This window comes from Trachemys scripta, chromosome 1, assembly GCF_013100865.1.
Source record: "Trachemys scripta elegans isolate TJP31775 chromosome 1, CAS_Tse_1.0, whole genome shotgun sequence".
Lineage (NCBI taxonomy): Eukaryota > Metazoa > Chordata > Testudines > Emydidae > Trachemys > Trachemys scripta.
The window spans coordinates 98,359,089-98,385,219 of record NC_048298.1 but is presented as its reverse complement, the minus strand read 5'-3'; the positions used below and the strand labels follow the sequence as shown (position 1 = coordinate 98,385,219).

Genomic DNA, 26,131 nt, shown 5'->3' with positions numbered 1-26,131 from the left:
TCTGACTGATGGGATCACTTCTGGGAGACAGGAGAGTGTGTTTTCTATGCCCATTCAGTTCTTAGGAACTTTGTTGAATCTGCCAATGCAGCTGCCAATTAATATTATGTTTACCTCTCCATAAAGAACTAGATCTTTTCACACAGATTGCTGAACAGCAGACAGATAATAAATACTTGTTTTTACATGTGAAACTGACTCACCTGACCTCAACTAGATTTCATACAATAAGCTAGAAGTTGAAAGCTCCATAACCCTTTACTAATTTTCTGAATTATCCAGTGTCTGGCATCTTAAGTTACAATGATAGAGTAATGTATGCACTTACCTGGGAAAATTGAGCAAAGCTAATGTCAGCAAACAGAGGTACATGTCCTAGGAGCTCATGGCAAACATCACTAGAGAAAATAAGCTGTATGAATTAACTTTATTTCAGAAACATGTGTAGACACACTAGTGTCAGAGTCTCTCCATGTGTACAGAGGAGAAATCACATTAGAGAGAAATGCCCAAGATCCAGAGGGAAAGGAATTTCTATCTCAGGCACTTCTGGAGCCCACACTACTGTGCCATCTGGGTCTCTCACAATTTATAACAAATTTATGCTCACTACAGCCCTGTGAGGAAGGGAAATGCTGTTTCCCATATTTCACAGAAGAGGCACTAAGGCCCAGGGAAACTAAGTGATTTGCCCAAGGTCACACATGCCCTTTGTGGCGGAGCAGAGAATTGGGAGCAGATCTCCCTAGGCTTGTGCCGTAACCATAGGACCCTTCTCCCTTTTCATTTTGTTAACAATCATCACTGCTAACAGCTGAAGAAGAGAACAGTAAAGCAAATGTTGGCCCTAAGTCAAATATACCCTGTATATTCAGCCCTGCAGAGAGAAGCAGCTCAAGACCTATGCACCACTTAAGTCCCACAAAATAAGTGCAGAGGCTTTGTGCCAGCCCTTTGCACAGGAGGAACATAGCTCTCTTTGAATTCCTGGGCCAGGTTCACCGGAGCCAACACCTGTAGGTGTAAACTATACCTTCCTGCACCACCCCTGCAGCCCAGAGGGAATTCACCCTGCAGAAGATGCTGTGTTGGAGCTGCTACCCTCATGTGGACTTTTCAGCCATGGAACTGGGGGGCAGCTTTAGTTTATCATGTGGCCTCACAGGAAGCAAGCTGACCAGGCTGTTGAAGGGCCGCACTTTGGAATCTGCCTGGCCAAGTCCGCTTTGACCTGTGCCACTCACTTCTTGGGCTGCTGCAGCCTCCCGCTGGCAGACTCTCCTTCACATTCCCACAGATATGGCGGTTTGCCAAAGCAGCAATTCTTGTGCTTAAAGCTCCCAGATGGTCAGAGCATGTGTTTCAGGGAGAGCTGGGCAAGGGATTGCTGGTAGTTGGAAAGGCAGAGAGGAAGTGGCGAGGGGTTGTGCAGCTTTGCCATATCCCTGGCATAAAGGATTGGGTGGGGGAGAAAAATAGAATAGGAAGGAACAAGGAAAGAGGGAGGAGGATGAGATTCTCCAGGCAGCACAGGGGCTGCGGAAGACGCTCAATACAACTCTGCTGTGCAGAGGGTGGGCAGCTACAGAATGGATATGCAGGGGAACATGGTAAGTTGTGCATAGCAGAGCAGGGCTCCAGATAGATCAGCATGGAGGGAAGTGGAGTAGTGCAGGCTAGGGACAGGGAGGTGGCCAGTGGGTCTGCAGTTATGATGTGTCAGTGGCCCCAAGCCCCCGTGAAAGGGGAGCACAAGGTTCGCATCCACTATTGCAGACCAGGGACTGGAGTAATGGCTCTTGAGGGACTGTGATTTTGCCTTCAATTTGCACATGGGGCTGTGTGGGAGGATAACACCCACTGCACAAAATGGTTTAACAAATTTCACCTAGAATGAGAAGAAACAAGAGAGAGGGAAGAAAGAAGAATGATGTGAGGGAAAAATGGATGGAGAGGAGGAAGTGAAGAGAGGGGTAGGAAGTAAAGAAATAAGGGGGAAAAGGAGAAATGGAAAAAAGAACAGATTAATTTTAAAGAAAAAGAGAAAGAGGAGAAAGAAAATAAACACAAGGTAGAGTTAACAAGATCAAAGGAAAAATGGAGAGAGAGAGAGAGAATTAAAGATGAAGATGAAAGGAGGAAAGAAAGGCATAACAGAACGTAAATGTGGCAAGAAGGAAGAATAAGAGATCTATGACAGTCAGTTAGTGAAGCTGATCAGTTCAAGAAGGGCTAGCAGAGGAAGGGACAACTTGCAGAGACAGAGCTACACTCTCTCGCTAAGGAGACAAGAAATCCCTTCTAAAATGTTCAGATGAGAGCAACAATATAATGGGGATACCTCAGTATGGTACAGTGTAGTGCTTTACCATGAGGATGGGTATATTAGTAATAGGGCCCTACCAAGTTCATGGCCATGAAAAATGTGTCATGGGCCGTGAAATCTGTTTTTTGTGTGTGCTTTTACCCTATACTATACAGATTTCACAGGGGAGACCAGCGTTTCTCAAACTGGGGGTCCTGACCTAAAAGGGAGTTGCAGGGGTCACGGTTTTGCCACCCTTACTTCTGCACTGCCTTTAGAGCTGGGTGGCCAGATAGCAGCGGCTGTTGGCCAGGCGCCCAGCTCTGAAGGCAGTGCTGCCGCCAGCAGCAGCACAGAAGTAAGGGTAGCAGTACCACAATCCCCCCTACTATAACCTTGTGACCTCACCACAACTCCTATAATTACAACACTGTGGAATTTCAGATTTAAATAGCTGGAACCATGAAATTTATGATTTCTTAAATCCCATGAGCGTGAAATTGACCAAAATGGACCGTGAACTTGGTAGGGCCCTAATTATTAACAATAGTATTAACTGCAGTTATTATTTACTAACCCACCTGCATAGTTAACCTCTGCAGCTTATGCAGCCCTGTCTCCCTTCAGTGCCAAAGTACTTACGGTTCTGGTGTGTACATTGGTTTAGATCCATGGCGGATGTACTGTGTAGAGTGAAACACTCTGAATGCCAAACCAGCCAGGAAATCCCGAGAAGACAGCAGGCCAGCGACAGGGCGTAAGCGGAATCCAGTGCAGGCTTTAGGGAGAAAAAGGTTCCATTTTAAAATGTCTATTGGACTTGGTTTATGCCTCTCCTTTGGGACCTGGGAACCGGACAGAACTTTGCATCAGTTTTCTCTCTTAATTATAAGCTTGGGTACCAAATAGTGGAGAACTCCCTATCTGCCTAAGGTACTTACATGGCCACCATCACCACATATCTCTACGCCTCACACTCTTTAATATATTCATCCTTGACACACGCCTGTAAGGTAGGGAGTGCTATTATCCCTATTTCGCAGGTGGGGCACTGTGGCAGGGAGTAACTAAGTGACTTTCCTAAGGTCACACAAAGTCTGTGGCAGAGCAGGAAATTTCACCTAGGGCTCTCAAGTCTCAGGCTAACACCCTAACAGCTGGACCATCCTTCCTCTCTATTGGGCTATTTTAACACAAACATACTTTGCAGGAATTTTGAAACATCTTCAAGTTGTGGAATATTATCCTCCTGGTAGCCACAGTATTTTTCCAGTAGCGGGAACACGTGGTTGTGTTCATAGCAAGCATGAGTTGGATAGAGTGTCTTCAGTTCCCTGAAGACTGTGCCCCACGTTTTCTTTTCTTCCTCTGTGTAAGTCACTTTAGGAATAGGCTGCCCGCTGTAAAGCAAAGAGCATTTTTAATCCACAGTGAAATGCATACACCTTAAACCAGCAATATAAAGAAGCAGCTTGTGTCACAGGCATCTGTGCTTGTACTCCCACCTGGAGCTGGACAGGAGTTGGTGCGGGTGACAAAAATCTCTCTTGCTGTATATGAGAAGAGGGAAAACACTGTGATGCACAAGGGGCCTGATCCTCCTTTCACTCGCATTTGTGTACATCTGGGATAACTCTACTGAGTTCAGTTGAGCTATGCTGTCATTTAGATTGTACACTCTTAAGGGCAGAGGCTGTCTCTTCCCCTGTATTTGTTCACTGCCTGGCACAATGGGGCCCTGATCTCAGTTGCAGCCTTTTGGTTCTACTGTCGCAAAAGTAAACCGTGTTTATTTTGCTGATGATGATGATCTGCTAGTAAAATTCACTGACTGCTGAATTTCATTGATTTTCCTTTATTGATGTGCAGAAGGTTGTTGCATTTCACGCCTATTTATTTCTTTTGACGTTCCTACTGTGGTCAGGAAAACTTCAGTTCTGAAGATGCACAGCTCTTACTGGTTTAAGTATCGTGGAGATGTTCCTAATTATCACTAAATGCAGATTTTGGAAAATTTGATTTTTTTAAAAAAAAATGAATAACCCCCGGGTCAAATTCCCCCTCAGTCATGTGTTCATGCAGCTCATGCTGATGTTAACAAGAGATAGGCACCATGAACCATGACTTTGGCCCTGCATTCCCTCTTCCCTTGGAATTAAATGGAGGAAGGAAGATTCCTTAGCAATAAAGAAAAGGGCCATAGGTGAATCCCCAGCTTTTAAAAATCAAAGGGTTTTAAGCAACTTAATAGGGTTAGCAGCACTCCTGGAATAATGCTAGGGCTTTCCAAGCCCAGAGATTCATTGTTAAACTCCAGTGATATCCCACCGCCTCCCACTCTCTCATTTTAACTTCGGCCTGGGGGCAGCTCCCCAGTAACTCTGTAATTTTCTGCCTGTGTGCATCAGTCCTCCTTGATCTATGGAGCTTTAAATGTGCTCTTGAATTATTAAGAATGCTGGGGGACCACTGCTGTTCCTACTGCACTCACTGGTCCTAATTAATCTTTGGGCCACTTTCACAGGGCTGGAGAAGGAAGCCGAGGCTTAGCGCACTTTCAAATATCCATCAAAAGTCCCAGAGATCAAGAGGGCAGGGACGAGGGAAGGAGGCACGAGAAAAGGGAGCCAAAAGCAAGGGAGAGAGAAGGCAGGGAAGTAGGAATTCACGCTGGGGAAGGATAAGAGTAAAATGAAAAAAGAAAAAGGAGAGAAGAGAGTCAAACAAGCAGCAGATATGGGCAGAAAAGACGTGCAAGGGGAAAGCGACGGGCGGGGGAAGAGATCAAAGGAAAAGAGGACAAGAGAGTGTGAATCTGCTCATTACATGGCTGTCCCACTTCTTGTAGCTGATTTTTAGAGGTAATGGCACCTGAATTTCATAGTTACCCTTTAAAGGCCCAACCTTCCCATCACCCCCAACAAGCTCCAAGTTCACTGGGGATCCTCTGTGCCTGGATCTGCCCCTTTTTACACAGCTGGGAACTCTGCTGCCTCCATAGAACTGTTTCTCACCCCTCTGCAGAACCTGCAACAGGGCATCTCTGCAGGGCTCAAGGTCTGAGGGTGCAGCTACTGGGTGGCTGGATGGATGGCCCAGGGTGGTGCCAGAGGGTTCTACACGGTACCCCTTCCACTTTGTGAAGAATCCAAAAAAGCTAAATTTCTTTGCCAACTTGTCACTGTTCTATTATTATTCTATTATTTGAAAGCATGGCGCTTATGAACTCCTAATAGAATACGAAGTAAACACATAAAATCCCAGCCTGGTCTATCTCCCGATAAGGACAATTTAGTAATACTGTTGGGGGTCTCATCCTCCTAACTTGTTTCTGGTTTGGTAATGGCTATTCTTGATACTTGTTCTATTATTTTTATATAAAGTTTGGTTGAAGTCTGCAAAACAAGGGACAAATTCTGCTGTCATTTACAAAGGCTGCAATTCCACGTACTCCTGTAAGTGGGGATGCACCTCTGTAACTAAGATCAGAAACTGGCCATAGAGGCTCACCCAAACTTTCTAGCCAGCAAGCAGGTTCCTCTCTGATTTCTTTGACTCCTTTCAAGCAATTAAACAGTCAAGTTGGATCTTTTTGTCTTGTAACTTAGATTGTAAGCTCTTTGGGGCAGGCACTGTCTTTCTGTTCTGTGTTTGTACATCAGCCTGCACAGTGGGGCCCAAAGTAAAATTAATAAAATAATGATCTGATCCTTTGAAGTCAAAGAGAGACTTACCATTGACTGCAAGGATTGGGCCCGTTAGGTACAATATAAAAGCGTGAATGACTTTGGCGGAGGGTTTTAGTTCCTATTGTCATTCAAATTTGACCGTGAACAGAAAAAGAAATAAAAAGCAGAAAACAAAATGAAGTCCATCCTAGAGAAGTGGATCTGCTTCATTTGTTTATTTTGCTTGTGAAACGAGAACCTAAATTGCTCAATGCAGCTGGATCAGACATGATAAAAGTAGAGTAATAAGCACTGGATTAACAAGAGGACCATACGTTATTCATTATTTTAATAGTGTGTGCAGCTCCTTTAATGTAAATTATATACACTCTCCCCCTCTCCACTGTTTAATATGGAGAATACCAGAAGCTGCATTATTCAGTGCTCTGGTCTTTGTAGTAGCATGTGATACTGTTGTACAATTAGACAACAAAGCTTGGTGCTGGAATGGGGGGGAAGGGGGAACATGTCCTCATTTGAATGTCTGCCTTGAGCAATTTACTTTTGTTTTGCTGTAATTTGGGATAAATGCATTTACAGGAAGATTTAAATACACGCCAAGAAAGGAGCCAACAGCAAAAAGGAAATCCCTGACAAGCATTTGTTGTTACTGTGATGAAAGGGCAGGGACAGGTTGGGAAGCATTCACTTGTGTGACTGCTGTCTCTCTTGTCCGTGTGGTGCACACTCACTGTCTGTAGTTGTAGGCCATGTCAGCAAACTCCTTTCTGCGGGCCCGGTAAACAGGATCTTTGAAACCCTAGGAGGAAACAATTAAAATGTACTCCTCTTGCTTAGTGGGAACAATGCAGGGTTCAGGCCTTAATCCTGCTCCCCCTGAAGACACTGGGAGCTTTGACACTGAACTCAGAGGAAGCAGGAAAGTGATCTTAGGCTAAAATTGAGACCCCAGCCCATAGGGTGGACACCAAGTGCAAGCAGAGAAGACCGATTCTTCTCAGGCTGAATGACTGCTTTGCTGAAATAGCATATGCAGGCTGTTCACATCCTCCCACCAGAGGGTGTGTGGGAGAGAGACAAGAGGATCCATTTAGCAGCAATTTCCCAGCCTTACTCATGTCCTGCCTCCTCCCGTTCTCTGCACACTGCCCAGCAGGGGGCTCACAAAGAGTAGAGCTTCACTCATTACCACACTGGGGGTGTGCACCCTGATGCATGGCTCCCCCACACATTTAAGCTAAAAAGCTCACCTCTTATACACTTATTTCTCACAAGGTTCATCTAGCCAGTGAGGATTAGGCCTCACCTGAAGATGAGCTCTGCGGAAGCTCAAAAGCTTGTCTCTCCCACCAACAGAAGTGGGTTGAATAAAAGGGATTCCCTAGGGTTACCAGATCTCATAAATAAAAAAAGAGGACCCTCCACGGGCCCTGTCCCCGCCCATTTCCCCACCCCTAGCCCCACCCCAACTCCGCCCCTTCTCCACTCTAACTCCGCCCCCTCCTCCCTTCCACTCCCAGCCAGGGGGAAAGGGCTGCCCCAGTGCTACCGGCTTCACGGTTTGCCGGGCAGCCCCCAGACCCTGCGCCCCCAGCCAGTGCTTCCCCAGCGCAGCTGGAGCCCGGGAGGGGAAGCGCCCAGCCCGGGGCGCAGGGTCTGGAGGCTGCCCAGCAAACCGTGAAGCCGGTAGCGCTCGGGCTTTGGGCAGCCCCTATGCCTCCGGACCCTGCGCCCCCAGCCGGGCACTTCCCCTCCCGGGCTCCGGCGGCGCAGGGTCCGGAGGCACGGGGGCTGCCCGAAGCCGGTAGCGCTCGGGCAGCCCGGCTCTTAAACAGAGCCGAAGAGTCGGGGAGGAGCAGAGCCGCCATTTTCCCAGACATGTTCAGCTTTTTGGCAATTCCCCCCGGACGGGGGTTTGACTGCCGAAAAGCCGGACATGTCCGGGAAAAAGAGGACGTATGGTAACCCTAGATTCCCTCACGCCCTCATCTCTCTCATATCCTGGGACTGACACAGCTACAATGCTGCATACTCCTGTCCTTTCTCTGTCTTGTCTATTTAGACTGTGAGCTCTTCAGGGCAGGGACTATCTCGCACTATGTGTATGTACAGTGCTTAGCACAATGGGACCCCTGTTTCAGTTGAGACCTCCAACTACTACTCCAATATACAAATAATAATGGTAATTTGGTTAACCCCAGCACAGTACAAGATGAAACTGGATCTGGGGATAACTGGTATCCAACATAGTTGTATTAGATCAAAGTATTATACACAAAAAGGGGTCAGGTGATTTGAAAAGTTATATGTTATAGAATACAATGGTATAATAGAACATTTATTCTATTTTTAGCTCCCACGTCTACTTAAATGACAGCGACTGAGTGACTCCTAGTTTTTCCTCCTGGCTGCATCCTAAATTCTTCTATCCTTTCTTAGTATACCATATGCCTGGTTGTGCTTTGATTTTATGAGAACATAGAGGACACTGATCACTAACTAATGAGTTCTACCAGTTAGAACTGAGATGCTTCATTCATTTCAATACCTGAGTTTTCTTTTTTTTGCTTTCAAGAACAACATTGTTTTATGACATGCTCGTATGCCAGTGCAACAAATGAGAAGGCTATTGATTTAGTTTGCTGAAGTAATTGCATCTTCTTTCATTCTGTTTTTCATATGACCGCACTGAATATCATGAATCATTGTACATGATACACAACGGACTTTGAATTAAGCAATAGGTAGTGAATGACTAATCACCCCATCTCAATTAAACTAATAGCAGCAATTTTTGCTACACTGCGTGTAATTTATTTATAATCAGCCTGTCTCAATTAAACTAATAGCAGCAATTTTTGTTGTGCTGCGTGTAACTCCGTGTGTTTTGACATGAAAATAAGTTTTTGTATGGGAGGGAGTGGGGATAGAAAGTATTTTTGCATCAAGAAAAGTCTTTAAAACACTTAAGGATTCATGTGCTCACTAGCACAAACAAATGCACTTTCATTATTTAAATTGCAAGCCCCTTGGAGCAGGGACCACTTCTTTTATTGGGGCTTGCATCATAAATGCCACATTGGCATTCAACAAATAATATGTAGGTGTCAATCAACTATACGTTCATTATAAAAGGAAAAAAAGCTCTTAATATCCCCATGCTGGAATATGGTGATTGTCAACTTTCTGTGGCTAAAAAATTGTTCATCAAGACACCGTATCCCAGAATCCTTTGCATATGTGTAGTTGGGAGAAAGTGAGTGTGCCTGTGATGACTGTGTGCTCTGAAGATCCCCAGCTGCCATAATGCTTGGGGCTGCTGGCATTTGCACAAGTTAGAGCAGCCTCCAGACTGATCTAATTTATGTCAGGGACTGACTCTCAAACAACCCTATTTATGGGAACTGCCTTTGTGCCTCCCGGGACCACTAGAGTTACCCTGGTATAAAACATGTGTACATGAGAATCCCAATTACTATAAAGTTGTTCTTTGTTTAAAGGTAGGACTCATTTCTTACAGGGTGGTCTGCATCCAGTTCAGCTCCATAGCTTAGGATCTGATTGGCAAATCTGTCAAGCTCCTGGATAGTTCGCGGGAACCATGGCACTAAAAAACAGAAAAGAAAATACAAATTAGCCTCTTTTCATTTTAGCTTATCTTGGGGTCTCATCTAACTCTTTCAATTTCTTTGATATAAATATAAAGTAGGATAAACACCAGGCTAGAATCACTGGTTCTTTTCAGAAGTGTTGCACTGCACTAGTGATGCAATACAACAGTAAATCCAGTTTCATGAGCCAGTTAAGTTGGGTTTATGGATGTTTTGCATTGTTGGAACAATGCAAAGCAGCTGGAGTAAATCCAGTTCCTGGCATTAAGTTTGCTTGTGATTGTTATTATTTATTGCTTGATTATTGATTTTTCTTGAATTATCAGAACATAGGAATTACCAGACTGGATCAGACTCAAGTTCCATCTAGTCTAGTATCTGGTCTCTGACAGTAGCCAGAGTCATCCACTTCAGGGGAAGGGGCAAGAAACCTTGCAGCAGGTAGATATGGAATAATCAGTTCCATGAAAGGCTCATTCAATTCCTAATCTCTGCCACTTTGCCTGGTTTAAGACGTGAAGCAGTATACAAATTAAACAGCACTCTGATGCATCTGATTAGTGTTGTATCAAATAGCAGACATCGCAATAATGCATAAGGAGCCATTTCAAACAGCAGGAACAGGTCTGATTGTCCATTGCCCTGGGACTCATATGCATTTGCATCGGTGCACAGTAGGTGTAAAAAGCTACCAACACTGATTTCAGAGTCTTTTGTACCCAGCTTGTACTCACACTGCATGAATGTGAGAACTACATGAGGTGCAGGGCAATAGAGAATCAGGCTCCATTTCTTTTTATTTGGATCAGAGAGGGAAAAATGGCACCCAAATCTCTCTTGAGAGCAACTACTATAATGGGAGAGGGGTCATTACAGCTCTTGTGGTGACAATAGCACTGCTCTCAGCTTGGATGTCACATGGAGTTCGCACTCTGCATTGATGCGCCTTACTCTCTTCATGTAGGGTACAAGTAACTGCCAGTGATATTAATGGGGGTCACTCATCCCAGAGGGCCCCGGAGTTTAAAGTGGAGAGTTCAAGCCCAAGTGCTCTCAGTGTTCTCTCTTCCAGCTGAACTGCACCGTGACTTATATGAATTTAGCCTCTTTCTTGTCATAAAGGTGCACCATTCCTCCAGCGAGTGCCTTGAAATGCTTCCCATGCCCTGCTTTCTGCCCTAACGAGGACACTGCTGCTGAGTGAATCAATTTTATTTTGTTTAACATTTTGGTTTTTAGTTAATCTCAGCTGCCCGAAAAGTTCTGCACCAACAGCTCTGGAAAGAGAAGTCCTGTATAAATCCTCCAGGGTGCACAGCCAGCGGCAACGCAATCCCTCCCACAGTGCCCCGCTGATGTTCCCCAACCCTGAGCCGCATGGATCACCGAAGGGATGAGAGGATCATTCCGTCTCCAGGCCTATTCAGCCCGTGGTCTCTCTGCTGAGACTGACAATAAAGAAGGCATTTATGGGTAGGGTTTAAGTAATGTGGACACCTGCACATCAGAATTGGAGTCAGACCACTAGCTCATTTCACATAGGCCCCAGAAATGCAGTCTGCATTTATGACTACTGGGTGGCATGCTTCCGTGACATGTCCATCTGTGCCAGGGCAGTGTTCTGCACACTAATGTGAGAGTTGTGTACTGTCTTTGTGCTTTTAGAATTCCTGCCGCAAACAGTTTCTAAACATCAAAACAGACTCTTTTTAGTGCAGTGTTTTTTTGTTTTTTTCCCCCTTTAATGAAAGTGAATGTGGCTTTGTATTGCAGAAAGAAACGGTCTTTGGAGCCCCATGCTACTAACTTTAATCAGACCTAAGAAGTTAGTCACTAGATGGCAGCAGAAGTAGCATCAAAATCTTTCACGACTGGATAGATTTATTTTTTATCCATAGCTCCATTGTTTCTTTAGAAATATTCGACTAGTTTCTGTCAGTAATCTCCACCCCCTCAAATTAAGTAAGCAAATGGGATTTGGTTATGAAATAATGTTTTTACTTGATACAAAAGTCACTGTCAGCATACACACTAAAAAAAGGCAAACCTCATACAACAACCCTGGAGGACGCCATTATCTTCTACATCTATTGCTTAGGCAACTAAGCTAGTGGCTTTATGGTCAAGAAACCTGGGTTCTGTTCCCAGCTCTGTCAGTGACCTTTCATGTGAATCGCATCACCATGCCATGCCTCAGTTTCCCCATCTGTAAAATTGGGGTGACAACAGTCTGTAAAGTGCTTTGAGATTTTGGGAGGAAAAGTGCTACTGTGAAGCTACATGTACATTATTAATTATTGCAACAACATATTGCCATTCCCAGGGAAGCTCTAAAACTCATCGGATGTGAACACAGCAGAAGGCCCACTAGTGACTGTGAAGCCTGCTATGCCCTGTGATGGATTTCAGCGTGTGCTGAGAGGATGGTCTGTTAGGGATTTTGAAGAGGAAGAGGTATTCCTCTGAACTAGAAAGGTTTGGGTTCAAGTAATGTCTGTTCCAAATGTGGCTGAATTAGACAAAAAATAGTATCCAATAAACTTTTATTACCGAAGAGTTTGACAAACGGGTGATTTACAAACCAGGGGGCAGATTCATTCCTGGGCTAGAACCAGCATAGGGACAGAAGGGAGGTGGTTTGTTTTCCCCTTATTTGAGCTGCTGGCGTGGCCAGTGTGGAGCTTTGTGAAGATTAGAGCAGCCCTCAGGGCTCCCCAAACTTGTACCCTTGCATCAGTGGCCCCAGAATCACTAGGACCCAAGTCCACCCTAGTCACACCGCCTTCCACTACTCCCCTCCCTCCTCTGGCCTAACTTCATCTCACCTCCTGTTACCTACCCACCCTCCCACCTCAGAACACCCTCTGTGCCTGGGGCTCATGTGGATTCAGCTCAGAGCTGGTGGAGTGGCTCTGTAGTAGGGGAGATCCCTGATGAGAGAGGCTTTATACCTGCCCTATGGTCCATTTGCACCGATCTCACTGGTACAAAGGGGTGGCAGCAGAAGGCTGAACAGGGCCCTATTAGTCTTCTGTAGAGAGCTTAGTGTTCTCAGCATCCAAGTCGATGGGAATTGAGGGTGCTGAGCACAGCATGGGATTTAGCCCCTCTGCCCTATACATACAGTAGGAATCAGAGCAATTAGTGATGTGAGAGAGCTGCTGGGGTATATTGTCTGGCAATGCAGTTCAGAAAGACCTTCCCCAACAATGCTAGCAACAGTTTAAAAATATCAAATCAAATTAGGCTCTCAACGAATTTGTCAAATATTTTGTTTGCTGACATGTTTTCGCGGGGGCTAGTTAACCAGACATGCTGGCTGTCTGCACTGCAGTTAATGAATTGCCAGAGCAAGCTGTTGCAACAGGGAGCCTCTGTGAAGAAGACTTCAAGAGAGAACATGGGCTGATCAGTAATAAATATTGATTTGTCTGTAAGTGAAACAGCAGCATTTATGGGCATGTACTGGACACCCAAGTGGTGACCAAATTAACATGGGGTCAAATGCTTAATAGGATGCTAATAAGCTATTTATATGTGGGGTAACAAAACGGAAGCAGTTAGGAGTTTCTGCAGAGCTCCAACATTCTGACCATTGTGAGGAGGGTCAAAGCCAGGTCTATTAAATTTATAGCTGTTCGAGGCACAGGTTTAGACCTTTTTAAACAGATCCAAATGCTTTGGCCTGCCCCAGGGTTTAGCAAACAAGGATCTTACAGAACCTCAGCCTCCAGCCGGTCTCAGAAATGCAATAAATTGTCTCTGTTTCCCGCCACTGAAATAGACTAATATTTAATTCTTTTATTCCTGGGCTCCTAGGGGTCTGCAAATACTCAACTTGTTTCCCAAAAGAGTCATGAAGAGATGCACTGTGTTTTCGCAACAAATAACTCTAATTCCACAAAAGGCATTTGGCCAGATGAAACACTTCAGCACATCGCTCATGCGAAGAGCTAAAGTTACCTTCAGAATGATGACATTTTGCTAGCATTTGCTAAGCTACAGTTATATTATTGATCTAAATCTTTTATTCATTGCTTGAATAGGGGAAAATATATCTTTTGTCCTACAATTAAGAGAGCTTGGGGAAAACAAAAACAAAACAAAACAAAAAGTGTAAAAATGATAACTGAGCCCAAATGAAAAATCATCAGTACACTAAAGCCCCAGACCTGGTAAAGCATCAAAACATGCTTCAAGTTAAGCACAGGGTTCATAGATTTTAAGGCCAGAAGGGACCACTGTGACCATCTAGTCTGACCTCTGGCATAGCACAGAGCATAGAATTTCACTCAGTGATTCCTGCATCAATCCCAATAACCTGTGGTTGAACTAGAACTTACTTTTTTTAGGAAGATATCCAGCCTTGATGTAAAGATTTAAAGTGATGGTCAATCCACTACACATTCCAATTGATAATCACCCTCACTGTTTAAAGTGCGAGCTCGTTTCTAGTTTGAATTCACCTACTTTCAACTTCCATCCATTCAATCTTGTTATGCCTTCATCTGTTAGATTAAAGACTCCTCTAAAGATCCAAGGGCTTCTTCCTATACTTACAGACTATGATCAATTCACCTCTTGGCCTTTTCTTCAATATGCCTTGGGTATGTCTACACTACAGCCACTGGATGCTTCCTACAGTGACAGAAGGAGTTTTTAAATTCAGTCCAATATAATAAATCCACCTCTCTGAGAGGCAGTAGTTAGGCTGACACAAGAATCCTTCCATCAACCTAGCCATGTCTACACCAGGAGTTAGGTTGACCTAATTACGGTGCTCAGGGCACAAAATTTTTCCCAGCCTTGAGTGATGTAGCTGGTTTATCTAATTTTTCAGTGTAGACCTGGCCTAAATAGATAGAGCACTCACTGTACAGCGTATTTTCCAATCCTTAAATCGTTCTTGTGATTCTTCCTTCTCTTCATTGCTCAGGTGCTTTGCTGGATCAAGTCCTAGTGGCACTCAACATACATCAGGCAAAATGAACAAAAACTATTTAAGCGCAAGCCGATAAAAATCCCAGCCCTGTCATAATTAGATCAATTGAGGAAAGAGGATTTCACTAGCCTAGATGGCACATTGGTCACCAAGAAGCAACATAGGGAAATAAAATAAAACCACCTTTGCTACCCCCTGTGACCCTGCACTGAATTCATGTAAAGTGCACAGATGAACTGAACCCATAATCCTTAGCAAAGAAAAATCAAATCCCATCTATAGATGGTGGGTAAGGAATTGGCACTATTGCCTTAGCTTAAGTAAGTTGATTCTTTCTTGACACAGAGGTGTCTCACAAGGAGAATATTTTCCTTGGCAATGAAAAAGGCCTGTGTCCACATACAACATAGGGGAGGTTGGCTTGCTAGTGTGTGTGTGGGGTGTGTGTGTGTGATATTTTGTTTAGTTTTATATTTTAAAAAAAGAACAATCAGCAGATTCTGATGTTAAGATTCCAATGTTAAGATCTATCAGTGATGATTTTAAAGGGCAAGTCAATGTAGACATTGTCATGGCAATGCTAGTTATTTATTAACACTGTCATATTTGTTTAAGGGACAAATTCAGCCATTATGTCTTCAGCTTGGTCTCTCATTTCACTCTGAACCTGTGTATGCTTTGCTCACATAGCAGCCTTAGTCCACAGGTGCTGGAACTAGGGGTGCTGCTGTTGCACCCCCTGGCTTGAAGAGGTTTCCATCAGATACAGGATTTACAGTTTGGTTCAATGGCTTTCAGCACCCCCACTATACACAATGTTCCAGCGCCCCTGCCTTAGTCGGACTTTTAGGGCACAACCCTTCTGAGATTTAAGCTCATGGTGGGCCCTTCCACTAATGGCAGCTATTGAAACTGAAAAGGGAATCGAGGACAGAAGAAATAAAAATAAAATGGTTCATTTGATCTTCTCTCTCTCTCTGATGATAAATTGCTTCCACTAACAAACAAAAACAGTCATTCCTTCAATCAGAAGGGATCGAATTAATCTCTGTTGCTCTGAAGTCAATAGAGATTAATCTGGCTCAAGAAGACCTTTTGATGAACATGGAAACAAGAAGTGAAATCCTAGCCCTGATTAAATCAATAGGATTTTTGCTATTGACTTCAATGGAGCCATGATTTCTCCTGTGGTCTTTTTGTTGTTGACATTTTGAGCTCTACCCTGTGCTCGAATCAGTGCCTACAAAACCTTTAATCACTGCTGCTCAGCAAAAATCTTTCCAGGGTCTGTAGCTTTCTTCTGAAAATATAATTCAGAAAGAGGATGCGTGACAAAGAGAGAACATCTGTGATAGTAAGTGTAGCTGAGGCCTGGCCTGGAGTAAATAACTCCTGGAGGGAGGCCCCTTTTTTTGGAAGAGAAGATTAGGGAAGGAAATTAATCATAAGGTTGAAAACAATGTTTGTGCTAAAATAAAGTAAGTAAATGGGTCAGTAGGCTAAGAAGACAGAATGTCCGAGACAACTAAGATAAGAGGGGAAACACACAGGGACTGTTTACTATGAATTAGATAACAAGGGAAGTTAAGAATATAGAGAGGAGGTAAAGAGGAAATCAAATGGTGGTCAGTATGTGGACAGCACATGCGGCACAGAGATTGGTTCCTGCAAAGTAACCAAGCCGATCCAAAAATGTGCACTGCAATGTATAGTAAATGCAATGAGATGTGTAATGTATAGAAAGGGAGGAAGTTTCTGTGTAACTTTGGAGCTGTGATGTACCCTGTATCTGAGTCTGATCAGCTCAGCATAGCACTGCTGTGTGTCCAGTAAAGATACCCGAGTGACAAAGGCAGGAGTCGAACTGAGTTCTTAGGAAGCCGAGTGGAAAGAGGTCTCGGAGGGAATCTCAACAGTAGTGCTAATAGCTCCCTGCCCAGGCATAACCCTTTCTCTCTTGTCACTTGTATGGAGGAAACTGACCCCAGAGAGTATTTGTTGGAGGTTTCTTTCCCCCAAATGTAATGTCATGGGTCAGGCACAAAGGAGATGGTAAAAGGATTACCAGGATTTATCTCGGGCAGATATTAATGCCCTTTTATGTTGTTCCAAGGAAGGAAGAGGAAGAACCAGACCAAAAGCATTTGAAGACAATCCTAGCTGAAATCCTATTAAAATCACATCTGGTATCTGAGGAGGTATTTAGGTATTAATAAAGTGGGTGTTGTGGTTTCTTTACATGAATCTTCTGGGCCATGTCTTTACCCAGGCCCCAATCCTGTGAGGTGCTGAGCACTCTCAACTCTCACTGACTTCAATAAGAAGAATGGAGGGTACTCAGCACCTCCCAGGATTGTGCCCTAGTTCCCTAAAAAGGCAAAACTACCATCAACATTGCTGGGAGTTTTGCCTGCGTGAGGATAGGTTGAGCCTGCTCCCACTGAAATGGGTAGAAAAAACTCCCTGATTTCATGGCTTGGAGGAGGGGTACGATTGGACCCAAAAGATTTGAGTGAGATTATGGGGGCAAGATTGTGCCTGACTCTTACGTAGGTGCATTGTGGGGGAGGAAGTGCACAAGAAGGCTTCCTCTCCCCTCCCCACTCATCATCCAACCTGCATAAGGGTCAGACACAGCTGCTGCCCCTGAGCCTGAAGAAGGGAAGAAGGAAGCCTGCTCCCTCCATTCACCAAGGGGTGCACACTGCTCCAGAAGGAGATGGAGAGAGATTGGAGGCTGAGCAGCCTGCAGAGAAGGACCAGTGTGGAAGAGATGGGGAAATGATTTCCATACTCTGATGGGGTGCAGTAATAGATCCCTGCCAGGGAAATCAGAGAAGAAATCTACTTCCTTGAAGCAGAATTTCTCCCTCTACTTCCCCACGGGTTACATTGCTTCACACCAAGTGTAGTGCTGGACTGTGCCTCATTGGCCTTAGTAGGGCTGCAGGATTTGGTTCGTTGTTATTAACCAAGATTTAGGGTGTTTTCGGGGAGGCAATGAGGGGTATTGGAGTTAGCCATGACAATCAACACTTCATTCGTTATTTTGTTACTTGGTCCTTTATCAGCAACTTTTATGCATTAAACACAATTGAGAAGATGATCACACTTTGCATGAAGGGTCCATTTAACAAAAAGAGTTAATAAATGACCAGCAGATGTTCTAAGAACTGGTAAGTCAATTGTTATAGAGTCCAATAGGTCAACTGGTAGCTTATAACCATCTGGCATATCTTCTACTGATGGATTTATAAACCATCCATAGCTGTAAGATGCTGATAATCATAACGCCTCTTATGGTAATTAACTCTTTATAAACTATTTCTAAGTGGACCCTTACTATGAAGGGTGACCAAGAAGAGCTCCGCTGTGGATTCAAACAAACAATCTGCATTATCCTATTTCAATGTTAACAAACTGCCTGTCTTCACCTGACTGTTCCCCTGTAAGGGTGATCAAGACACGGCAGCTTTGGAAAGTGATGCAAGTTCTTCATCAAGGGAGCATAAAGGGCAGGCAGTCACAAATGTCTCTAGGCCACTGTTCTAAAGCCCTCCTTAGGAAGGTGAAAGACCATCTTTCTCTAGATGGCATTCATTACCAAAAATGCACATTAAGGGCTCGATTCAATCAGGTGCTGAGCATGCTGGCATTGCTCCAGCAATGCAGTTTAAAATGAATCATGTGCTTAACACATGAATAGTCCCATAGATTTCAATAGAATTACTCATGTGCTTAAAAGTTAGTTATATGCTTAAGTAGCTTGCTGAATCTGGGCTTTACGTAACTTGTTGGAGGTTGACAAGATTAAAGCCATTGTGCATGTCAAGCAAAGACCATCATTAAAAAAAAAAGTTTGAATCTAGATAATGTTTATCGGAATTGTGTAATATCCCTTTAAATACTTTTTGAGCTATCCAATGGTGCTTGCTGTGTTCTAGAAGCCACTGGAAATCAGTCACGGCCAGGGCAGGCTTCAGCTTTTTTGCCGCCCCAAGCGCTGATTGAGCTGCCGCTGAAGTGCTACCAAAGAGGAAGAGAGGGAGTGAAGGACCCGCCACCAAAGACACGGACATGCCACCCCAATAGCAGACGGAGTGCCGCCCCTTTCTATTGGCCGCCCCAGGCACCTGCATCCTTCGCTGGTGCCTGGAGCCGGCCCTGGTCACAGCGGCAGTGTGCCTGTAGCTAGGCTTGGCATGTTTGCGTATCTTTAGCAAACGCAGTCATTTGGAACTCACCTGTGCCCGGGTGGTCTCTTCGTATTGTTCGTGTGTGTGTAAGGAGCAAAAGATAACACTAGATGAATTTGGTAGATTGCTGAAAGCTGTGTATGAAAATATAGCCTATTTGAACAGCAAGGGCACTGTTCATTTGCAGAAAATAACCATGCCTACAACTTTTTGGAATGGAAGACAGGACTATAAAGGGTGGAAGGGGAAACACAGGTACAGAGGTCAACCAGAAAATTGCTTTACTGAAGGGAACAGAAGTAGTTCAAAAAGGCTGAGTGGTTTAGGCAGATAACACAATTTTATAGTCAATATTAGCACAATCAATATTTTCTTACCAGCATCTTTCTTCTTTTTACGTGAAAGCTCATGAACAGTCACTCCCATTTCGTTTCTCAAAGTCTTGATGATATCCGTGAGAAGAGGAGTATTCCTCCTATCCAGGTTTATGAAGAATTCATACTCATCTTTGTTGACTCGGGAAGGTCTGGACTCAATATGGGTCAGGTTTATGCTTTTTTCCTATGAGAAAGGGATAATAGGTTGAATTTTGATACTATATGCTGTAAGTGGAATCACAGCATGCTGAAATTCACCTGTTGGTGAATGGTCCATACAAGGCCCTCTACACCACAATAATCTCCACCAGATGGAGCAGTTGTAGGGGTGAATTTCACTCCATACAACTGAAATTTCTCCCCCTCCCCGCCTACCCACCCACTGTGCAGAGTCAATGCGGGGCCTGCGCACAACTAATTCCCTCAAAGTAGGGCTTAAGTTGGGTGCATAGGCTTTGTAAAAAAGCTGCACACAGGCTCTGAATATGCCTATGTGGAGAAGAGCATTTACTCAGAATCAACACAGGATTCAAGAATTCCTTCCATGAAGAATAAAGAAGTGAGAATAAACAAATACATTTAAGTTATTTGCGATGACAATGAAATGAGGTTTGGAAAAGCCAGAAGCGGGGTAGCTTGTAATCCATATCTCAAGGGGCGGAAAATGAAAAGCCATTATATGCCCTCGTTCTGTGCATGCAGTTTCCTTGCCTCAGACCCTACTGCAAGCTTACTGCTGTGACTGTAGGGATAAGCAATGGACAATTCCTTTAAACCTGCCTACCTACTCTCTTTGCTCCTGCATTGCAGCCAGCCAGGGGAGCAGCTCAAGTGTCAGCTGCTGCAAACTCAAGCATCTCTGTTCCTGCAACGCTCAACTCAGCCCTGGAAGCACATGTCGCATGGCTCCAAAGTGCCACTGCAAGCCAGCCAGAACAGCATGTAGCATTCAGGTGAATGGGGAAACTGGAAGGGGTAACAAAACTCAAGACAGAACAGGGAAGAGTAAAGAATAGGAAGCCACTCCCACCAAAAAAATACATAAATTAAAAAAAAAAGAAATCACAGAAGAAAAAACAGATGAGAAGGAAAAGAGAAAATGGAAACAGAATAGAACAAGAGAGAAAAAGTAATGGAAACAAAGGAGAAGAGACAGCAACTGTCCTAGGAAACAGCACAGGAAAATGCCCCTATTTGCCAGTCCGACACTAGGGGAGCACCAACAACAAAATGCACATCGGGAACCACTGACTTAACAAGCTAACTAGATACAATATCTGATTAATAACATTCAAGATACACATTCCAAAGTGTTTTTGAAACAATTCACAGTGTCTCCATTCAGTGAGCAGGACTGTTGTCTCTCTCTGAGAGTTGGCTGAATCTTAGGTAGAGCTGGTCAGAAAATGTTCTCTCCCACGGAAAAAGTTTGAAGACATTTTTTGTTTTGGACCACATTTTTCTCCACAACTCTTCTGGTTTTCATCAAAACCCCAGAATGTGCACGGTTTGATTTCTTGAGGAAAACCAGAAAAATGTAGTCAAAAGCAGGGTCTCTCCCAATGAAATTTTGATTAAAAAAAAAAACAAAAAAAAAACAGCACCATGTTTACTTGAGAAAACCTTTGAACAAAAAAATGTCAACCAGCTTAAAATGTAGGATCTAGGCCTGCATTTCTTCTTCAGGCATACTCCCACTGCAGCCATTGTTGCTATAGGATGAGGCCCATAATGAAATTCTGCCTCCCAAAAGGAAGCTGAGACCCATGAAGACAGAGAAAATTCAGGTTTGGGCCTGTCTGCTCCTTGGTTTTGCTTTGCGCTGCATAGTGCAGTGAGGCAGCTGGCCATCAGCAACACAGAAATGACCCCATTCACCTTGCTACAAAAGGCAGTTCAGAATCTGGTAAGAAAGGAAGAAGTGTGCATGGTGCTCTTCTGTGTCTGTGTCTGCAAGCCACTGATTACCTTAAGTTGTTTTGCTAAATACCAGTACAGTAAGTTGAAAAGTTCAAAAGCACATTCACCAACGTCTGCTCCTGAAAGATACTCCCCAGTTGTGCTGTCTGAATGCAGAGAATGTGTTTAACTGTGCTAAGCCCTAGGGACAATTTGTTTTAGAGCCATAAAGTTCTGTGGAGCACACAGACCTTACTTTGTATTTGCTTTTTAGCTAGATGGTAAGAGATCATTACAGTGCTCAAGACTTAAAAGTTAAAATTACTTGAAACTAGATTTTTTTTTTTTTTGACAGAGACCAGAGACAGCGGGCTGTAGTTTGCTGTCAGCTGGGCCATTGTAAATCCACAATAAATCCAATGAGGTCAATGCAACTACTGAAGATTTACACTAGGGGCAGAATCTGGACCATTAGGCCTTATTCTTCACTGCCTGGAACCTTGTGTAGCCACAGACAACTGTGCAAAATGGCAGTAAAATGCCACCAAACCAGAATGCTCTATTCACACTGACAGTAACATTTTACGTTCACTGTGCACAGGTGTAAATGATTGCACAAGGACTTGTTGTTCTGAGGTTGTACAGCACCTAGCACAATAGGCCCATGTTGGGGGACCGGGGAGAAGGTCCTAGATACTACTGTAATAAATAACAAAACAAAGAACAAGGGAGTGGAGAATGAAGCCCATAGACTGTACTGATTGGCAGGGGGGAGGGACAGAGGGGTATTGTAATAATTGGGACTACAAATTTACCCTCATTGTAGGTTTAACTGTAAAAAGTATGTAAAAGTTCATAAAATGTCACAATAGCCTATAGTAATAAATGTTGATGGGAACAGGTGCAAAAGGTAGACGAAAAACTGATTTAGTCTAAAAAACTCCTGCTAAAACTCAAGGACTAAGTTAAAATCATGCTTGGTAAAAATAGAAGATGTGGAACTGGAAATTAATCAATCAAAATTGGCATCAGATATTAGGCCTAATTGGTGGACAAAATAATGAAGGGATGGGCTATTCCCTCCATTACCTTGTAGGTCCTTAAAGAAAGAGACTTTGGAGGGAAAAGAGAAGAACAGATGTATGCTACAAGTAAGCTTCATGATCATGGTTGCCTCTCCCATTGTTTCTGGGACTCAGGATCTTCATCATCCTGATGCTGAGAGATGTCCTAAGCAAACCGGGCCAAAGAGAGAGACCCAGATGACATCACCACCTGTACCAATTCCAGCTGAATCCCAAACACCACCTGAGATGAAATGGGATCAGACTTTAACAACGGCAGCAGCTTCAGCTCATGTCAACTAACTTCTTCTCTTCCCCCACCCCCCACAAGAGGACAGTCATTACCATCTTTGATACCATTTAAGAGACTGTCAAACATGGCGGGTGGGGGGGTCCTTCTAAAAAGGGAAATGGAACAAGGAATGCTGTTAAAATAAAAGCATTACATTTCAAATGCTTTAACTGTTTTCCCCTTCTTTTCTGTATAAAAGGTTAAAAAGGATGTTTAATGGTGGGTTTGCCATGGTGCTAAGCAGGCTGAGGTCTCTGCATACCAAACCCTAAACAATGTTAAACAAAGTTCAATGTTAAACAGTGACTGGGTTGCATTAACACCTTTGGCCTGTATGTTTCCATCTTCTAAATGAATACAATGGGGGCCACACAGCAATGATTTGTCCAGGAGACCTTGGAGAACAAACAGTGGAGCAGGCAGCCAGCATGCGTGCCACTCTTGTGACAGGTCAACTCTGCTATGCTTGCTTCACTCCCTTTGGAAAGTCTTGGGCCTGGGGTGCAGGGTCTTGAAATGCAAAGGGACCTGGTGCCAACATGCAGGACTAGGGTGGGAGGGCTGTTTTGTACCTTCTCACTATTTTATCTACCCACACTGGTCCCGGTGTAAGCTGGCCTGATGTAAAAAGCAAAAGGAGCTATTTTACTTATTATAGTCACCTGTCCTCTCAAGTTCAACTCCTCCAGCTGCACCACGAATGCACAAATACAGAGGAAATACCTATTGATTTGCTATCGTGTTGTACAGCAGGTTGTTTCTTGTTCACCGGGGAGGCAGAAGAGACTCCTGCTGGTTTCTTTTGGTCAGATTAAAAGAGGATGTATACAAGTCAAACGTCCACCTCCTTTATACCAATGTAATTCTGGAATAACTCCACTGAAATCAGAGAAGCTATTCTGAATTTGCATCTGTATAAGTGAGACCAGGTTCTCTCCCCCTTCTCCACTGATCAAGGAGTAGAGGCCAGAAATTGGTCATATTTGGCCATCTGATAATTCTTCAGTCCTTGGCTTGTGCAAATCTGGCACAGCCAGCTCCTACTCCACTCCCCATCTGTTCCTGACATACGGTCTGTACAGAGGTGATGGAAGGGGGAACAGTAATTATGCTTACCTAGCAGAATTTAAATCAGGCTCTACAAGGCCCTAAAGTGTACAGGGCCAGCCATGAACCAACCTCAGAAACACAGAGGGGCAGCCAGCTGTCTGGTAGCCCTCTCTCCACCAATCTGCTCCATGCCCAGCAGATACTAGGCATAGCAGAGAATCTGGGGCAGAATGCGAATGCGGTCCAAACGATCTGAAATTCTGCTGCATTAAACGCTCATGGTGCTTAAATTACTCAGGGTCAAAATTCACCCTGAATTACAAGCTGACGGCAGAAAGCAAAGCCTTTATTTCAAACCATCATCGGGGGCGGGAATTGAATGTGTAGCTTTTGAACTGTATATATCCCATCATGTAACTTTACCTATCCTTAGCAATATATCTATCTATCTCATCACACACACACGATTTTATTTTCATTTCTATTAAAACCAGTGCTCTTAACTACAAAAACATCCTTTACTGATTACATTGTAAACAGAACTGATCTGTATTTCTTATGTGCATTTCTATTACAATCAGTAGTTTGCGCAGAGGAACACAATACAGAAAAACTGTCCTTATATGACAGTTTCTTCCATAGTTGTTGTAACCATGTTGGCCCCAGGTTTGAGTAAGAAGAGTTGGGGGGAGGTAATATCTTTTATTGGACCAACTTCTGTTGGTGAAAGAGACAAGCTTCCTTCAGTTGAAGAAGAGCTCTGTGGAGGGCATTCTTCACTTCCTGTTCTAAAATCTTGTATAATGCAAAACAATAGACTCTAGGATGTAGTGTTATATGCTCTCAAACAATTTTTGCCTTTCATTCAAGAGATGCCTGCATCTCAGCAATGGGCAAAGAAAATTATGTGTCTATTATATAAATATATATTGTTGTCATTTTGTAAAGAGTGCTTTGGGATCCTTTTGGAGCCATATAAATGTAAGTTACAATCACTGTATTAGAAACAGAAATTCAGTCACAGAAATTGACCCCTCCCAATTGATAGTTTTGCCTAATTATGTTTTCAGATGTTTTGTATTGGTAATAAACATCTTCACTTCAAGATATTTACAGCAGCTCTGTTACCTGAGTTTCTAGTCAGCACCCAATTTCATTTTGGTACAACTTCTCCACCTGGTGTCTACCGATGGTATTGTAATTCTATTTTATATGATTCAGCACTCAGTAGGATGCAGTCTGTGTTGCCAGTTCTTGCAATTTTAGTGTTAGTCTCATGATATTTGATGTTTTACTTAAAGCTCCAGCTCCTGGAGTCAAAAGGAGAATTGGGGTTTAGTGGGGGGGGGGGTTTAGGTATGTTTCTAGCCCTCCTGGTTGCAGATGAATGCTTGTAAATGCGACATGAGTGTCCTCTAAAAGCTCAGAAACCAGAAGGCAAAAACCAAACAAACAAACAACACACCTCCTGGGGTGTATTCGTTCTTTAACTTGTGCCTTTACTGCAATTGCTCCTCTCGCCTATTGCATCTGTGCAGAATCCCCAGGGGATGGGCACATCCTGGCCAGTCCCCCTCCTACCTCAGCAGGCCCTCCTCCTGCCTTCAGCCTGCTGTGGAAAACCCGCTGCATAGGGGTCTTCCTTAGGGGGATTTATGGCTCCTTTGCAGCACCTTTGTGACTATTTGGCCAACTGAAAGAGGCTTCAGCACGAGTGAGTCCCCTGTCAGAATTGCTCAGGTGCAGAGATGCTTGTAAGCATATAGCTGTCTGCCTTGCATCTATTTAAAGGCACCACACTTGCCATTTATAAGTTCATTGTTATCACGAGGTAACAGATTTCACCATTAGGGTCAATGATCGCTCTCAGTTTGCGCTATGTAACCCTCCAGTCTTCAGGCGGGGTGCCAGTTCCCATTATTTTAGCCTGAGTCTCACCCGAGTTATTGTTTTGCAGAGAGGGGAAAAAAAAAAAAAAAAAACAACCCACAACAAGCAAGCATCTAGCCTCATGGTAGCAGAAAAAAAAGCCTGAAAACATGACCCAAGTGTAGCCTAAGGGTTCAAAACCATCAAATGAAAAGAACCCAACATTTAGAATTTTTAAAGTCTCATGATTTTGAAGACAAAGTCATGATTTGGGGGAGGGGGGAGGAAATCAGTCTCATGATTTTTGAATGATTGGAATTGGCAATACTGCAGGTGTCACTGGTAGTAGAAGTTGGCCCATCATTAACAAGTCTTTTAACAAAAGACCATTGAAGAGGTTACATTTTCACATGTGTTTTTCACAAATATATTAGGAAGCCTTAAGGGGGAGTGATAGTTCTAGGCTACTGTTTCCAACAGTGCATTTGTGTCTTCCCTCTGTGAGCTATGTGCCCCTGTACTCTATGCTTAAAAACCAAAGACAGCTATAAAAATCCATCTGTAGCTTGTTTCCATGGCCTTTGTCACTAAGCGACCTCAGACCTATCACAACATTCCTACAGTGTGGCTGCATAACTACTGAATTTTCAGGCAAACACTGAGTAAAAACTCTCAGAGTGAACATTTCCATGCTCTGTCTTACCAACTTTATATACAATTTTGTGCTGCAGTTTTTACCCCTGGCTAACTGTGGGCAAAATTTGAGTCCCATTAAAAGGGAAGGTTTTCAAAAAACCACACATGACAGTTAAGCAGTTGATTCCCATTGAAAGTCAA

At 43.7% G+C, this 26,131-nt stretch overlaps 1 protein-coding gene across 1 annotated transcript in view; it reads right to left on the bottom strand.

Moving 5' to 3' along the window:
* PAH (phenylalanine hydroxylase) overlaps positions 1–26,131 on the bottom strand; it is a 57,213-nt gene that overhangs the window by 12,080 nt on the left and 19,002 nt on the right. The window contains exons 3-8 of the mRNA XM_034778710.1: positions 19,121–19,304; positions 9,513–9,601; positions 6,726–6,793; positions 3,509–3,705; positions 2,948–3,083; positions 329–398 (exon numbers count right to left, since the gene is read on the bottom strand). Coding sequence (XP_034634601.1) covers positions 329–398; positions 2,948–3,083; positions 3,509–3,705; positions 6,726–6,793; positions 9,513–9,601; positions 19,121–19,304 — 744 coding nt within the window. The remainder of the gene's footprint in view (positions 1–328; positions 399–2,947; positions 3,084–3,508; positions 3,706–6,725; positions 6,794–9,512; positions 9,602–19,120; positions 19,305–26,131) is intronic.